Source organism: Puma concolor, chromosome F2, assembly GCF_028749965.1.
Source record: "Puma concolor isolate L17-30 chromosome F2, mPumCon1.1.hap2, whole genome shotgun sequence".
Taxonomy (NCBI): domain Eukaryota; kingdom Metazoa; phylum Chordata; class Mammalia; order Carnivora; family Felidae; genus Puma; species Puma concolor.
The window spans coordinates 16,523,133-16,541,018 of NC_141684.1; the positions used below are offsets into that span (position 1 = coordinate 16,523,133).

The following is a 17,886-nucleotide window of genomic DNA, read 5'->3' on the forward strand; positions in this document are numbered from 1 at the left end:
TTGGAGGGTACAGACTTCCAATTATAAGATGAATAAGTTCTGGGCATCCAGTGCACAGCATGGTGATTACAGTTAACTTGGATACTTGAAAGTTGCTAAGACACACACGAAAAGGTAATTACGTGAGGTTCGATAGCTATGTGAGATGGATTTGATAACTAACTTCCATCGTGGTCATCATTTCATAATACGTGCTATATGAAATAATCATGTTGTACACCTTACACGTATACAACGTTACATGTCAACTATATCTCAGTAAACCTGGGGGTGAGGGGGAGGGCAAAACTCCCTCCATACTGGTTTGATAGTATTATTTATCATGCTCTACCTGCTTTCAACCTAAAATCAGTCATTGAAAGTCGACAACTGCCAGGACTTTCACTTGAGGAAAGATGGGACCAGCTGGTTTCGAAGGGCATTTTCAGTTCTAACAGCAAATGTTTCTGTGTAACACGCATCCATCTGGTGGGAGCTGGTTTTATTAGAATCTCTCTTGGTTTGTCATCCTGGAATCCTAGAACTTACGACTTGTAAGACAAACATGTTTCTAGTCCTCACTCCTACCTTCCGAGGCTGCAGCCATTGTAGAGCTGGAGCCAATGCCTGAATTCCTATCAGTCTGTCCTCCTAGGGTTCACTTAGCTTCAGTTCCCCCGACAGAGAGCTCGCTCTTTCTCTAAGGCAACCATTCTATCCTTAAAAAGTGCTTCTCTGGGGTACGTGAGGGGCTCAGTTGGTTGAGCATCTGACTCTTGATTTCTGCTCAGGTCAGGATCCCAGAGTCATGGGATCGAGCCCCACATTGGGTTCAGTGCTGAGCATGGAGCCTGCTTAGGATTCTCTCTCCTTCTCTCTCTCCCTCTCTCCCCCTCTCTGTCTCCCTAAAAAAAATAATGGAAAAAAATAAAAAATTCTGCCTTAACTGAAGCAAAAACCAGACCACAAAGTGGGGTGATTCTTTGAACTCACCCCTGTAGCCATGCTCAAGCCCCAGCTGCAGGTGCGGGCACTTTGGATTTGAATGCAAGGGTGCCTAGCCTCTCGGCTATCCCTGCTCCATCATGCTTTCCAGGCTCCCCAGCAATCAGGGGGATCAATCAGTATACCTAGATTCTAGGCCCTGACCTGCCGTGTTGAGCAAGCTGTTACCTCTCTACCCAGCTCAATTTCTTCCCCTGAAATAAGCAGGTGGGACTAGACATTTTGCTTTAATATTACATGACATATTACTACTACTACTAAAATACGTGGTTTTAGTTGAGTGTTTATTCCATGCCAGGCACTTTCAGGACACTGCTCATCATCCTCATTTTGCAAGCGAAACAGAGAGATTCAGTAGCTTACCCAAGGTCACGTACTACCTAAGTGGTAGAAATGAGATCCACACCCATGGGATCCGACTCTCTTACCCTTCCTTCTCCCTTATCTTTCTGTGTTAGGAGTGCTGGCCTTCTAGGTTCTCTACCAAGTGAACTTTTTAAAATGGGATTTCTGAAAAATAGGCTTACCTATAGAGGAACTGGTCTGACCCAAAGGGATAGTGCCACCTGCCTCGGTGAATGCAATGGTCTCTAAAACAGCCCCCCGGGCCCCATCACTTCTTCTCCAGGTCTTCTCCATGTCCCATTTGGTTTTCCACTGGATAGTCAGACCTGAGAGTCTCAGCTTCCCACCCCAGTATCCTGCCTCTACTTTCTGGAAAAGGCTTCTGAGGCACATATTCATAAATTCCCCTATGCCTTAGTGGGACTGATTAAGAGCTCCCTGTCTTCAGGAAACTATGTGATGCAGTGTAAGGAGCAAAAGGCTTGAAAGGTCTCAGTTCAGGCGCTGCTGGGTGGCTCAGTCAGTGAAGCATCTGACTCTTGATTTCAGCTCAGGTCATGATCTCAGGGTTGTGAGATTGAGCCTCATGTCAGACTGCACTGAGAGTGAAGCCTGCTTGGGATTCTCTCTCCCTCTCTCTTCTGCCTGCCTCTCTCTCTCTCTCTTAAAAAAAAGGTCTCATTTCAGGTCTCAGCTGAATGATGAAGTAGGGCAAACAATTGCACTAATTCTCGGTTTACAATGTGGAAAATGGGAATCCTAACACCTATCTCAAAAGGCTTGAGGGAGGTCTATGTGATGAAAGTTACATGAGGCACTGAACATCCCACGTGGTAAGTGCCCACGAGTTTGCTCCCTTCCTCCCTCATATCCTCCCACGGCCTGTATGAACTCCATGATTTGCATATAGGGCTGCTCAAGCATTGCTGGCCAAACCCAGAAGGAGTTTTCATCCTGGGACTCTGACCTATACAGCACAAGGGCTCTAGAAATAGCCCGTGTCACCTGAATTCTTGAGTGGCGGCTCCCAGATCCTGAGAAGGAGACCCCTCTAGACACAGGACAGCAGAGAGTGGCCAAGCACAGCTTCATGGAAATGCTCTGGCCGGGAAGACGAGGTAGATGTCTGGGGCCAATGACCTCTGGCTCACTTACCTGCAGCAGTTCAAATACAGCAAGGAGGTCCCCTCCAGAGAGGCTCCCACAAAAGATAGGGTGATAGCACAGCCTGGGTGGCTCATAGTCCTCGTCAGCTAGCTTCACAACAGGAGCAGCCACTGTGGCCCCCAAATATTCTGGCTTCCCCTAAGGCAGAAAGAAAAGAAAGGAATTTGTCCCCGATGGTTACCTACCTGGTTCTGACCTGCATCAGTGCACTTTAAAAAATAATCTTGATAAAGCCGTTAGCCTCAGTGTCTCCCTCTTGCTACTAACTCACTCTCTTCTTCTGCCAAATGCCTCTTACCCCTTACCAAGGCTTGGGGGTCAGGAAATTCCATGTGGGCTCCCAGGGAAAACTTCTGGGCCCAAGGCTGTTACGGGTTCTCTCTTCTCAGCATATAGAGCTCAGTGGAAGAAAGTTAAAATGATCATCTAGGGTAGACTTGAAAGGGAAAAGAAGAAATAAGGTGGCAGCAAGCATTCCCAAAGCTCTCCAGGGCAGGACACCATCGTGGTCAGGAACGTGAGCTTTGAAGTCCAGGCACACCTGAGTCTGTGTTCCCACATCTGCTACTTTCCAGCTCTATGGCCTTGGGCCATTTAGTCAACTTTTTTGAGCCTCATGCCTTAAAAGGAATTAAAAATACTACTTGTTAATGGGGCCATGAGGTTTGACTTAATGATGTAGGTGCTTTGCACAGTGACTGGTATACATCGAGCGCTCAATACATGGTAATATGATGACTATGGCCATGATGATGATGATGATGATGATAATGATGAAGGTCAGTATATTCAGGTGATAGAGCAGTTCTGCTCTATTTTTCTTGGTAATAAAAGAGGCCACTAAGATAGTTTTGTATGTATGTATATATACGGACCGCAAGTTTCTTTAAGAACTACGAGCACCAAAAAAAAACACAAAAAACAAAACAAAACAAAAAAACACTATGAGATAGCACCATCTCCTGTCTCTTCCCATACCTGCTCCCAAGAACCTGGGGCTGGCTTCCCCCAGGAGCAGCATGGGGCTGGAGGTTGGGGCTGCTTCCTCATTTATCTCAGGAATGGCTGGAATGTAAACTCCATGTGGCGGCATTGCCCGTTTTACATACTGCTGTGACCCCCAGCACAGGGCAGGCACTCGTTACCTATTTATTGAGTGAAAGCTGTCGGATTAATGACTTCCAAAGTACAAGGCCAGCGCCCACATTCTCTTCGGGCTGAGGCTGGGTTTAGCAGCTGCCCGGCTCCACTGCCTTTGGACTCATAAACCAGCACCTGCATTCCCGGCTGTAGAGAGAGCCTTGGCTGAGGCGGAAATGGTGTTTAGTTTAAACTAATGACTACTTGATGATTTTGTGATTATTTTTGACTTTAAAACAAACAAAGCTGCCTGCTTGTATCCACAGGTGGGGTCAGAACTGTCCCTCATATGGTGGAGCTATGGCATGACACAGGTCAAGACACAAGCGGTCTGCTGTCGAACTGTTTTGTCATGATCCTAGCTGGGAATAATTAAGTACAACTGCCCTGGAAACAAAGGAGCAAAGCTAAACCCAAGTAACTAATTTGCCAAATATAAACGCATTGCTTAGAGAGGCAGCAGGCCCTAATGAGGGCACTCTCACTGGAGAGTGAGAGAAAGCTCTAGATTGGAGCCACATTCTGGCAGAGTCAGAATGTAATCATCTGATCATCACCATAGGGCTGGGGGCTCGGCGTAGCTGCAGGTGTAAACAGAACCTTCTGGGCACCTACATGTATCTCTCCAGGAAGAAGAGGCAAAGTTTTCACATCTTTTTTCTCTCCTACTTTTCCTTTTCATTTCAATGTGAGAATGTAGGCTTGTGTTTCTACGAAGGGACTGGCTTGGGTGGGGCTCAGGAAGGTAATTGTAGAACGGGGCTCTGGAAGAGGTCTGAAAAGCAAAGGGAAATCCATGTAGCCACACGGGTTGGTTTAAGAGTTTGCAAAGATGCTTGATTATTGTTGCTGGTTTTCAAATAAAAAGTAGTTAGGAATGGAACCATGTCGTTAGCAACAAAATTTAAAAGGTGTTTATTTTGTGACTATCTCCACAGAAAATTTATACAATATGCACAACAGTGGAACTCATATTCCCTAAATATATACAATTGACAGCTCCAATTTATAGCTGGAGGAACAGGGTACAGAGAGAGTGATTCTGGAAAAGCAGAATATGTGTGTCTGAAGGGATACAGCTACAGATACTCCCACATATGCAACAAAGTTTGGACACAGAAGGCTAGGTTCAAGTTCTGACTCTACCTCCAGCTACCTGTGACTTTGAACAAGGCCTTTGACCTTCCTGGGTCTCTGTTTCCTTCTCCAGGAAGCAAGAGGGGGTTTGTGCTCTCCGAAATCCCTGCTCACCTTCTATAATTCTCCCATCCTAATCTGTTCTGACCTTGAATCAAGGTCAGAGCTGCCAGCATGCTTGAGGACGTGAGGGGGCTTTAGGAAAGCTTCTTGGAACGACTGTTGTACTTAATATATTGTGCTTCTGCAACTTCCCAAGGAGGTAAAGACATCAAAGAAAATAAATAAGCCTTTGCCTTCAGACTTTTTAATTTAAAAAAGAAGAAAAAATGATAAAATAAAAAAGAGGTTTTGTCATAGTAATTAAAAAAAAAAAATCCTCCAGTAAGCTTTTGAATCTACTCAGTGGAGAACACAGACATCTTTGGAGAGGAAGAAGTCTGGTTAACATCGTAACGGAAATGGGATAGGGATGAATGTGTTGTTGCAGGGCTTGAAAGCAAGACCAAGAGAAAGATGACCCAACTACAAAGGCTGACTTGGTGACAATACCCACCCAGGTCCCCCCAGCCAAGCAAGGTCAGTAAGCACCTCTGGTTTTCAAGATGCCTGGACATTTTTACTCAGCGTTTCTATTGAGTAGCAATAGGACACCTGGGGGCTGGGTACACGTGCAGGTGACTCTATACAAGTATCTTATTCCTGAAGAAGTATGTGTCCACTAAAGTTTTGTGACCCGGATCCTATTCTACTTGCAAACTAATGGGAAACCTGAGTGAAAAGCCCTTTAGCACAGCAAATGATCGTCACCAACATTCCTGGTTCTATAAATCATCATTTTCCCAGAATGGCCTCCGGGCACCTCTAGAGTCCTGAGCAGTCGCAGGCTGGTTAGATAAAGTGCCCAGTCAGCACTGCCCGGGACACTCACCACCGCGTCGCTGTCATACAGCTCCACCACCACCAAAGGCGGGGACTCCGCCAGCTCCTTCTGGTCTCCGTGCAGCACCAACTCATTGAACAGCAGCATCTGGTTCCAGGTTGGGGAGAGGGTTTGGGAAATGACCTGGAAGGTGGGGCCGAAAGAAAAGCAAAAGCTCACTCGATAGGGTTGTAGGGGGTGAGGTGCATTCCTTCAACAGTTACTTGTGGAGGGCAAAGAGAACCTCGTCATCCTCGCTCAGTCCTTTAACATCCAAGTGATGACACAAACCGACGTACTACCACTGGGTACTAGATGCTAGGGGATGCAGATTCCCTGCCCCAGAGAGCTTACAGAAGTTCATGAGTACAGCCCCTGCAATGATTAACACCTTATTTGCATACATAACTTCAACTCAATCCTCCCAGTAGCGCTGTGCTGGCGACACCAGCTCCCCTGTGTTGAGTACTGGGTACCAACTGTTGCACTTAACATGCACAGCCCTGTTCAAACTTCACAACTGTCCTGGGAGGTGGATACAGTTACCTACTCACATTTTACACATCAGGAAACCAAGGCTCACTTGTCTGGAGCCAGGAAGTGGCAGAACTGGAATTCGACCCGACTCATCTGGTACCAAAGCCCAGGCTGCTAGCCTCATCCACCCTCACCAAGTAGATGCTAATATTATCTCTGTTTTATGGGAGGGCAAATTGAGGATGAAGGAGATCTAGTGATGCTTCACTTACGACCAAATAAAATTTTGTCATCAAATACTCAAAGTGGAGGTTAACTCTAACATTCCTTGCATGGAATTGTACTGTTTTGTGGACATTTGCATTGAACGAACCAGCGTCTTCAAAATAACCTTCACCATTTTGCATGACATCTTTTTTTCTAAGATGACATACTGTGACATTGGTAATTGGCTGTGTCCATCATACGGATGGAGATACCAAAGGACAGAGGACAACAGTCTGCATTATTGGTTGGGAACTGTGAGTGCCTCACCCAAAAGTGGTTCACAGCCCCCCATGCCAGGCCATTCAACTGCTACCCTCAGAGGGGTGTCATTGGTCTTGTATCCTCTACTCCAGTTACGTGGATACTTGTACACCTGCCAGTTTCACAGAGCCGAAGACCAGGGTTGTCTGCAGTATGGGTAGATTCTGCATCTGGGCAGAAACTAGGCTGTTAATGTGTGAGGCTAGTCTTGGAACATTTCCCCCTTTCCCAGGATGTGCAGACAAACGGGTCATTTCACAGGTGAACACAGCACAATGGCTGCTGGGTCCTGGGGAATTTCCACACTCCCTCTGAACTACACCCTTACTTCTCACTGCGCATGCCAGGCGGGCCAGAGAGAGAGAGAGATCTAGCCCCAGCTAACTTCCTGGACTCCGAAGAATAAATCTGTCATCTCAGACTTTTACATCAGGAGTCATCTCTAGCCAAGACATTAAACCATTGGCACTGTGGTCAGGAGAGAATTGTTTATTCGTCTTCTTTATGTGAGTCATAAAAATATGCATTCCACAATTTCCTTCCTCGCTCGCTTTTTGCGTCTATGCCTCAGACACAGTGATGTTTTTGACATAACATCTCAGAGAAAACCTTAACTTTTTGGACAAGAGAAAAACGGCTTCGTCTAACCTATGAACAGGAGTTACATAGTTGCGATGCAAGGTTATCCTGTATGGCTATCTGACATCACAAAGAAACCTGGGTTTTTATGTTGCTTTTAAAAATAGAAATGCAAATTGGGGCGCCTGGGTGGCGCAGTCGGTTAAGCGTCCGACTTCGGCCAGGTCACGATCTCGCGGTCCGTGAGTTCGAGCCCCACGTCAGGCTCTGGGCGGATGGCTCAGAGCCTGGAGCCTGTTTCCGATTCTGTGTCTCCCTCTCTCTCTGCCCCTCCCCCGTTCATGCTCTGTCTCTCTCTGTCCCAAAAATAAATAAACGTTGAAAAAAAAAATTTAAAAATAGAAATGCAAACTCTTTCACAGTACACATACAAAAATGTAATACCAAAGCAATTTATGATCCTCACAGCATCTTTCCTGTAGAAATATTTTGACAGCTTCCTTGGCACTTGGGGCTATAAATACCACCTGATAAGATTACAGAGGCCAGCATTCATTCATTCAACATGTATCTATTAATACATTCAACATACAATGTGCTAGGCACAGTACTGGGCACCAATATGGCATCCTGCATATAACAGGTGCTCAAGAGCTCTTCGCATGAATAAATGCATGGATATTGGCCTATCCTCAGAGTTGTTCCCATGAGTACAAGGACAATGTGGCCACCTTCCAAAGGTCCCCCAAGAGCTCACCCAAACAAAAGTACATTGTCCCACTTCTCTGCCAAGGTGCCCGTGACTAAGCTCCACCTCTTCAGATCTTCCTTAAGGAGCTCTGCATTGTGGCCGTATTTGATGACGTTTGGGAGACTTTGGTAGCAATTAGCTAACACTTTGAAGAAGGAGTGAGAAACTACAGATGTAGCATGGCTCTAGAATCAGATACCTTTGGAATGGAACCCTAGTTTCATCACCTGCCTCTGTCCAACTGGGCAGGCGATTTCACCCCCGTGAACCATAGTTTCCCTCATGTAAATGGTTAGCGCCTACCTTGTAGAGTTGTTATGACCACTGTCTGAGGTAAAGTGTATTAAATGCCTGGCACACAGTAGGTGCTCACTAAGTGCTTGTTCCCCACCCAATTCGACCCCACCACAGTATTTATGAATGAGTAAGCAGTTACTGAACACCTGCCACATGCCGGTCTTGGTGCACTGGGTACTCATGTCTAACAAGAGACTGTCTGTGTCCTCAGGACTCTGATCGCTTGAAATCTCAGGCTCCACACTCCGCACCCTCTGCCATGTCCTCTCCTGTCCTCTGAGGCTCCTCTCAAGCCACTTAGTCCTTCTCCCCTTCTGGCTCCGAAGCCTTTCTCTTTGGGGAGCTGTCTCCCTTTCCCTTTATACTTTGGTCACCATGAGATTTCTAAATCCCACATCCTCAGTGACCTCTGGAATAACTGGGTGTCCCTTCTGAAATATTTCAGATCGTTACGTCATTTTAGAGAGGACTGGTTGTGGGACCAGGCCTGCCGAGACTGCTCCCCCTGAGCTCTGTGTGGTCAGTTCAGGCACGGGCTACCGGGTGAACAGTGGAGCTCAGCTAGGACCACAGGGTCAGCTTTCTCCATCATGAAGGGTGCGAGAGCAGGGCATGTCACACACAGGCTCTGAGGCAGCACGGCACTGAAACAGCAGAGGGAATCCAGAGCCCTTACTTACCCAAATGGAAAGCAAAGTGCCTTTGGAACTGGACCAACGTGGGTTTCTATCTTGGCTTTACCACCTTCCACCTATATAGTCCCTAAGCCTTCCCTTCTCACCTGCAGAATGGGGACACTAATAACACCCACCTTTAGGCTGCCATGAGATGTAGCGAAATATGCATATAAGATGCTTGGCATTATGCCTGGCATGTAGGGAGCTCTTGATAAATGGCAGCTATTATTACTGACAAAAATTAGGTACTTGGTTCAAAAGTATAGAGGCAAAGTCCAGGCCTCAATAGAAGCTGTTTTCTCTTTCACACGATCTTTTGATAAATGCCATTTGTTCCTTTGAGATATAAGTCTGAATCAAATACAGCTACTGTATAGAGAGGCAAAATAGGAAGATAATCACATAGCAGCCCAATGAGCTCACTCAAACCCCCTCCCCGTCCAGGGCCCCGAGATCACCAGGGCCTGGAACCCCATAGTTTTGTGGCAGATGGAGGAAGGCCCCAGCGGTCCACCCTTTGAGAATCCTCCTTGCTTCTGGTGGGAAGCCTCAGTGACAATAACAAGGAGTCACATAAAGATTACAAGCAAGGCATTGTCCTGGGTGGTTTACCCTCTGGGAAATAGATATAATGTCATCATCATGAGAGCTTTGCTTAAGGTCACACAACAAGCAAGTGAAAGAGCTTAGACCTGAACCCAAACAATGTGGCTCCAGAGTCTATACTGTCATCACTGAACTATGTACTACCCCTGAAAACACAGAGAAGAGAAAGTAGTCTGGAGCCCTCATGCTTCATGTGTTCTCATGCTCCTTCACTAAGTGAGGATGGGGTCACCTTCCTTCTGGGGTCTCTCTCGATTCCCACCCCCACGGAACTAATCCCTCTCCCGTGGCTCTTGGAAGTCTTTCTATAGCCCCACGTTATGGCATATTTCATGGTGCAGCCCCCAAGCCCAGCAAGGACCCGTCACAGAGCAAAAACTCCGCAGCTGATGGAGAAATGGACAAGATGATCTCAGTCTGCAGGTCACAAATCAAATGCAATCTCCCAGGTTACAGGCCTCACTTTGGAGAGAAATGTCAGCCCGTGTAACATTAGCCAATATAACGGCCTCCATTCATCAATCACTTTATACACTTAACTTTGGGCTTCTTGACAACAGTCATATTTTAAGATGACAGATGGAGGTTTAGTGAGTAAATGTGGCCAGAGAGTAGATGACCTAGAACATAACCTCAGGTCTCTTTGGGCCCTTGGTGTTTGTCTTAACTCCCAGAGATGAGCAAATCCTTTGTGAACTCTCCTCTCTCAGAACACAGAATCCTCAAAGAACAGTCAGTCCTTGGAGAATACAATCTAATGGGAAAAGCGTCCAATTGGATGTCCACTGATTAGGAACACTTTCACTTTTCAGCACTCAGTGTATAGGAAAGGGAGAGAGCCCAGAGCAAAGCAGTGTAGACCCACTTCCTTTAATTCTCACACCATCCATTAGGAAGTAGTGTTTTCCAGAGGGAGACACCACATTGCACAATCTGAAAGTGTCCCAAATCCCCCAGCTGGTGAGTAGAAAGAAAACAGTGCAAAGTCTAGGGATTCCTGACTACAAAACTGGAAAACACTCCTCCCCACCAAGAACCCTCAATAAACGTTGGTTCATAAGCCTCATGCAGCCATGTCTGTGTGCTGTTTTCTCACGTGTTTGTTCCCCCACTGAACTTGGCCTTGTGCCCAGCACTTGGGCAGGTGGGCTAGATGTGCCCTTCTCCTCCTCATCCCTCTTCCCCAGCCCCCTTCCTTCACTACGGGTGTGTGCTATCTCGGCTGCAGGACAATGTGTCACACTGGAACAAGAGACCTTCTGCACGGCAATCCTTCCTTGCACGTGTGCTTTGGCGTCTGAAATCAACATACCCAGAGACACAGGTATTTGCAACATGCCCCTCCTGTTTTCTTTGCTGGGCTCTGCTGCGGATCAGCTGTGGGCCATGAGAAGGCAGGCGGGCTTCCCTGGTTACCTTTGTGGTCTGGCAGTGGGAAAGGAATGTGACCTTGGCGAAGGGGTCCGAGAGTCCACTGCTGTCCGCTGCGATGAGGCCCCGGGCTTGATACATGTGCGCTCTCAGCTGAAAGACATGCCGGGCTGTGGACAAATGGAAACGGGCAGGCATCAGTGGGCGCTCCCCAACAGCGAGTACGAACAGGTGTCTGTGCGCCGTGTGCGTCTGTGAGTGTGTCCAGAGGCCAAGACTGGGAGCACCACCCGCCTCTAGACTGAAACAGAAGCAGTGAAGAAAGGGGGGGAAGGGGTATGTATGGGGAACTTTGGAGCCAGGCATTCTCCTTGGCCCCCTCACCACATCATGGGTTTTGATCTTCATAAGAGCCCTGTGATTACATAGATAATCATCATAATCATCCCCGTACATGTATAAGGGAAATGGCTCACAAAATACGCGACACACGTTTTCCAGGTTTGCAGAGCTATCAAATGCCAGAGCCTGGATTTCATTTCTGTCAGATTCCGAATTCACCTTCTCTTTCTAAAAGACCACATTTTTTTCTTATGTTTATTATTTATTTTTGAGAGAGAGACAGAGTGCAAGCAGGGAAGGGGCGGAGAGAGACACACACACAGACACAGAATCCAAAGCAGGTTCCAGGCTCTGAGCTGTCGGCACAGAGCCCAACGCAGGGCTCGAACTCACGGATGGTGAGTTCATGACTTGAGCCAAAGTTGGACACTTAACCAACTGAGCCACCCGGGCGCCCCTCTAAAAGACCACGTTTTGTGTTTTAGTAATTCTCCTGCTTCCACTGGCCCGCATGTGCACGCGTGTGTAAGAAAGGGGCTGCTCCACTAATAGCTTGTGCTTCCATAAACTCTTGAGTCAACCATTCATCCATTCTTCCATTCAGCCAGCCAATGTCATCTTGAGCGCCTACTGTGTACCAGGTACAGTCTGGTCTAAGGATTGTGAGGTGGCTAAGACAGCCCTTGCTCTCTGCCCTTGGGGAGCTCCAGGAAGAGGGCAGAATATAAGACCAGCATCTACCTCCCAGTGACAGGAGGCCAGGAACTAGAGTCCTGTGAGAGATACAGGCAGAGGGCACGGAGGTTAATTAAAGGCAGGAGTGAGCACATCTGATGACAGGATGGGAGCAGAGAGGGGGCTGCAGGTGAGGGCAGATGAGGGTTCAGTGGGGGCGTCCCAAGTAAGAGTGGACCTGTCATATTCCTGGGTTCATGGGGCTTTGTAAAGCCCCTCTTGTTTTTTATATTCACTTGCTCCTTTTTACCCCCTTACCCACTCCTGTTCCCTGTCTCCCCCAAAGGCAATACTATACTGTGTTCAGGATATCAGTGTTTTGCATTGATGTGGGGACTGGGATGCAGGAACTCTTCCATACCAGTTTGACTAGCATTACTTTGTTAAATTAAGGGTGCAGATGCCCCCTCTTCTTCCCTCCCATGCCACTCCTAGGCTTATGTCACACAGGTCTGTACATGGACTCACACGAAGTTACTAACCCTCTCTGTGCCTTTGTTTCCCACCTATAAAATGGGGGTAATAATAGTTCTTCAGAGGGTTAATGTAGGAGATCAAAGGACTAGGTGCCTGACACACGGGAAGAACTTTAAAACTGCATAAAGATGCTGGTGTTGTTGTTACTATTGTTCATTGTAATGTGACCTGTGATGGTGGCAGCTGGGGCCACCTGGGTGTCCCTCAGAGCCCCCAGCTGCAGCCACGTAGGCAGTATGCTGCACAACGCTAGGGGGAACCATTTATTTGGTCAAGGTTTTTGTTTTTCTGAAACCTCTTATCAGCTCTGTCCCTTAGACTGATAAAGTCAGTTTCCTCTTCGCTCTCACAATTTGGTGATCCGTCTTTTGTGTGGTAGTTCATTTTCTACTTGTGGTTGGTAGAGATGTGTCTGATTGCCCCCACTCGAGGGCCAGATGACCCCTCTCTCATCTCTACATCCCCCACTAATTTTCCCACCATGCCTGCCATATGTAGGTACAAGCTAATTATTGGCTGGATGGATATTTTCTGAAGCACCAAGTGAGTGAAGAAACAAAATTCTCCAGTGGGTTTGGAAGGCAGCCAAAGCCATCAATGTCAGTGCACAGCAGAGAAAGTTTATTAGGTCACTCCATGAAAATAACACACTGCAGAGGATCAGAAAGCTCTTGAAAAAGTCTTTCTTCTCCTTTGAATTGTTAGCAGCTGGGACAGCAATATGTCTGGGTACCTTCGATCTCCAGAGATAGAATCTATAGAAATAAGAAGGTAATTTGATATGAGTGTATTTCACCCAAAGATAAAACCTCTTTTTATTTTTTAAAGGTTTATTAATTTTTGAGAGAGAGAGAGAGAGAGAGGTGGGGAGGGGCAGAGAGGAAGACACAGAATCCAAAGCAGGCTCCAGGCTCTGAGCTGTCAGCACAGAGCCCAACATGGGGCTTGAACTCGTGAACTGCGAGATCATGATCTGAGCTGAAGTCAGATACTTAACCAGCTAAGCCACCCAGATGCCCCAAGATGAGACCTCTTTAAAGACAGGATGGAAAACAATGGAAATAAAGCAGAGTTTGGAGAAGTTGACTTCGTCATTTACTAGCTGTGTGATCTTGGACAATTCCAAGCATTTCTGATACATCCTTTCTCCCTCTGTAAAATGAAGAAACTGCCCAGGGTTTATGTGACAAGTAAATTCAATATAATTCATAAAGTAGATGGAACAGTCCTTGGTACATTGTATGGACCATGCATTTTCCAAATAGGGCTGAGCTTTCCTTATTCTTATACATTGACACCGGGCACAGAAATCATGAGCTGAACCTCTGGATAAATATCTCCAGAGCCTTCTAACTACAGAACCACTTGGATTCCATTGGCAGTTAAGGTCAACCGACATCAAACGAGTCTTGGGTAACAAAGAAAGCCTGGATTTGTGGACAATTCTCCGGTGCTTCCAACAATGGCTCAGTTCAAAACTTAACTTCAGTTGAAGTTAAGGCAAAACTGTCATCTATTCTGTCTGAATTCAGCAGCAAAGATCCTGTAAATTGAAGCAATTTGGAAAGAGAAAGCAAATTGCTACTGTAAGACATTAATACTTATAACAAAATCCAAAATGATATGAAAATGTAAACATAATGACATTCATAGAAACTGTCTGCATAGAAGAAAGGATTATATAAAGCACGCTGAATTTCTCAAAGTGACCACATCAGGAACCAAGCTGAAGAAACACAAGGGACCCCAGTGATACCAGTTCCCATTGGGTCATTACTGGCAAATGCAAATGCCCGCTGTTTACAGGTCAAAACCCTAGTGCCATGTAAAAGGAATTGCACAGGTCATATCAGCTTAAGAACTTACTGATGTGTTTTAAAAGGCATCTTCTGCTTCAAATGCAAACTCAGTCCACATGATCTGCCTACCAAGAAACTCAAATTGCAATGCCCTCCATTAGCAGAAAACTATAACTTTTACTCCAGATGTATTTAACGATTTCACTTTATTCTTTTGAGATGGGACAATTGGAAGGTAAGGAAGAAAATTTAGAAACTATATTTTAAGAGGGAAATGAGTTGATCCTAAAATAATGTGCAAACAGCCCATGCATGGCGTCCTTCTCATTGTTTTCTCAGAAGCCCACTGGAGACACCTACTGACCCTCTTTGTCAGGTGGGCATCATACCTGGGTAGAGCAGGCTGGCCGGGGGTTGATGGGTGCCAGCCACTTTGGAGGACATCTCTGCTTCATAGCCTGCTGGCAAGTTGTCCAAAATGGTACCGGAATGTCTGGTGGAGCCCAGCCACAGGTACAGGTCGACCTTCGCTTGCACTGACCAACCAGCCGGCCGTTTTCCAGGAAGCTGGGGAAAGGTCATGAGGAAGACCACTTTGTTAGGAGGAGGCTCACTCTTTGAGAAAAGAGGTCCTGTGGATCTGGGGACACACCCAGGGCAGGTATTCAGAGAGCAGTTCTCAGGACATAATCTTTTTTTTTTTCTTTCAATGTTTATTTATTGTGAAAAAAGAGAGGGCACAGCTGGGGAGGGCAGAGAGAAGGGGACAGAGGATCCCAAGCAGACTCTACAATGACAGCAGACAGTTGGATGCGGGGCTCGAACTCAGAAATTGCGAGATCATGACCTGAGTTGAAGTCAGACGCTTAACCGACTGAGCCACCCAGGCGCCCCATAATCTCGTATCAAAATGAGACTGATGACCCCAGTTGTCACCATGCACAGTCCCAGAGGAGGATCCAGGTCTAGTGGGCCTGAAGCTAAAACAGACACTTCTGAGCCTTGGATCATTTAAATCTACCAGGAAGGTATAATTATTGCCCCTGTTTGTATATATGAGGAAACTCGGGCTCAGAGAGGTTAACGAAGTTCCCTTAGATCACTCAGCTTTCAAGTGACAGAACCAGGACCAAAACCCAGAGGAGATAATTCCATTCTAGATGCTGGACTCTACCCCCAAAGCTTGCCTCTTCCCACACTGAGCTGAAATATCCTTCCCCCCGCCCCCCCCCAAAAAAGAAAGAAATATCCCTTCCCAGAACTTCCAAGCACCTGGAATCCCAACCACAGCATCTGCGTCTTTGCTTCGTTCAGAGGGACTCATGGGCTGCTTCTTACATAGGCCAGGCCCCCATGTGCTTGAAGGGACCTACCCGCCCTACCATATCCTTCTTCCTGGCTAACCATCTCTAGTCCCTTCATCCCCACCTCATGCAGCGTGGTTTCAAATTCCTTTTCCACCCTGCATGCTCCCCTTTGACTGTACTCAGATCTGGATTTATGTTTATGTCTGTTTGCATCTGTGTGTTCACGTGTGTATTTGTGTAGGCGGTTTGAGTCTGTGCACATACAGATGAATGTGTGTGGGTGAATGTGTTCTCAACATGTGGAGGATACAACTCAGTGTAGCGTGGCTTCTTTATTCCTCAGTCACCAGGATTAGGGGGTTCCTTCCCCACTGAAGGGGTTCCCAACCCCAGACTTGGCTGTGTTCAGAACTGCTGCCTAGATCTTCATTCTTAGAGTAGCTACCTCTCCAGATTTTGTTGACTCTTCCAAGTGTCACTTAGCGTTTCTTAGGATTTCCTATCGATATTGTCCACTTTCTTCGGCACCACTTTTTTTCCAGAAGGAATCACAAAATCCTACATGAGAGGCCACAGCGTGCTCTGACAATTTCCAAGGCACCCGTGGAGAGCATCTGAATCCAAAATTGAGCATGGCTGTTTACCTTTCTCTCTCGCTCTGCAGGTCCCTTAAATGGATTTTCAGCAACTCAATTCAGCAACTACCTGAAGGGCCATTAGGCCTCACTAAAGCAGTGGGGTCAGGAAGGCATCAGAATGATCAAGACACCCCCCACCCCCACCCCGGGCCTCCCTTCATTGGCTCACAAGGAAACCGACTTGCATTACTTTATTCAAATGCAAGGTCAAGGGTAAGAGAGAAACAAAGGGAACAGAAAAGTAGGAGCAGGTGTTTCTATTTTTCTTTAGGAGTCAAACATTTTACTGGGCTTTAGTGGGTACTTCAGGAGCTGGACCAGTAGAGAAAGCATCCCAGGAAGAGGGAAGGCAAGAACAAAGACACAGGGGTGGGAACTAACAGTGGTGATACAGGCTAATGTTTAGTGAGTGCTCACTCTGTGCCAGGAGGGGATTTGCTAAAAGTTTTTAGAAAAGAAAGAGTTGGGGCAAAGAATGACACAGACGAGGATGAGGAATCCTGCTCGTTATGTGGATGAGTTCAGATTTTATTCTTTAGGGAGTGGGATGCCATTATTTACTCAGCTTAAAAAAAAAAAAAAAAAAAGGTCATTTTGTTGTTGGTAAAGATAACTGCTCTGCAACTCATAATTTTAAAAATTATAAGAAATAATCCTCAACTCATCACTTCTGTAATAACCATAACAATAATAATAGCTAAAATGCATTGAGCATTTGTTCAATAAAACAATCATTTATGAGAGCCTACGGTTATTCTATTGTAATAAAAAGTAATCCCTTTGCCATTTGTAGATATCACTAGGATATCGATTCACAAAGGCAGGGATTTTTATCTGTCAGTTCGCAGTGACGTCCCCAAAAGACTGCTTGGCATTCATGAAGTACTCAATAAATATTTGTCAGCTCATTAATTTATTTTCCTAATAACAATCCTGCTTCACACATGTTGAGCACTTACACAGTCCTAGGTCTCTCTCATGTTTCTCCCTGCACGCACCGTGTCTTAGTACTTACATACTGTTAACAAGCCACAGGTTATCATTCATCTTCATGGTGAATGAAGAGTAAATATCTTTATTATGTGTACTTTGAAGATGTAGAAATGGACGTTCAGAGAGGTTAAGATGAGTGTCTACCATCACAGAGCGAGGCAAGAATGACCCAAGACTCAACCCTGCTCTACCCGGCTCCAGAGCCCATACTCTTAGCCAGGGCTCCTCACACACTGATCTATCTGCGTGAACTGCCTGGGCATCTGGCTAAAATGTAAATTCCGATTCAGTAGGTCTTGTGATTCTGCATTTCTCCCTGATGGTGCTGATCCTGCTGGTCAATGACCACAGTGGTAATACTTGAACAAGACTTAACTTCCTATCTGCGTGGCCCCAAGCAGGTCTGATATCCTTTGCTTTACTCTTAAAGTAAAACAACAGCAAAAGCATCATTCATTCCTGCTGCTGTGAAAACAACACGGGTGTGTGAATTCGCGATTAAGACCAATAACTCAGCTAACATCTTGGGAAATGTTACGTAAGGACCACTAACGGACTTCTAGAGTTTGCAGTTCACCCGTCGTTTAAAAAATACACAAACTGAAATTGCTTGC

At 46.2% G+C, this 17,886-nt stretch overlaps 1 protein-coding gene across 1 annotated transcript in view; it reads right to left on the bottom strand.

Moving 5' to 3' along the window:
• FER1L6 (fer-1 like family member 6) overlaps nucleotides 1–17,886 on the bottom strand; it is a 156,230-nt gene that overhangs the window by 55,628 nt on the left and 82,716 nt on the right. The window contains exons 19-22 of the mRNA XM_025922674.2: nucleotides 14,724–14,901; nucleotides 11,027–11,151; nucleotides 5,705–5,839; nucleotides 2,485–2,634 (exon numbers count right to left, since the gene is read on the bottom strand). Of these exons, the coding sequence (XP_025778459.2) occupies nucleotides 2,485–2,634; nucleotides 5,705–5,839; nucleotides 11,027–11,151; nucleotides 14,724–14,901 (588 nt within the window). The remainder of the gene's footprint in view (nucleotides 1–2,484; nucleotides 2,635–5,704; nucleotides 5,840–11,026; nucleotides 11,152–14,723; nucleotides 14,902–17,886) is intronic.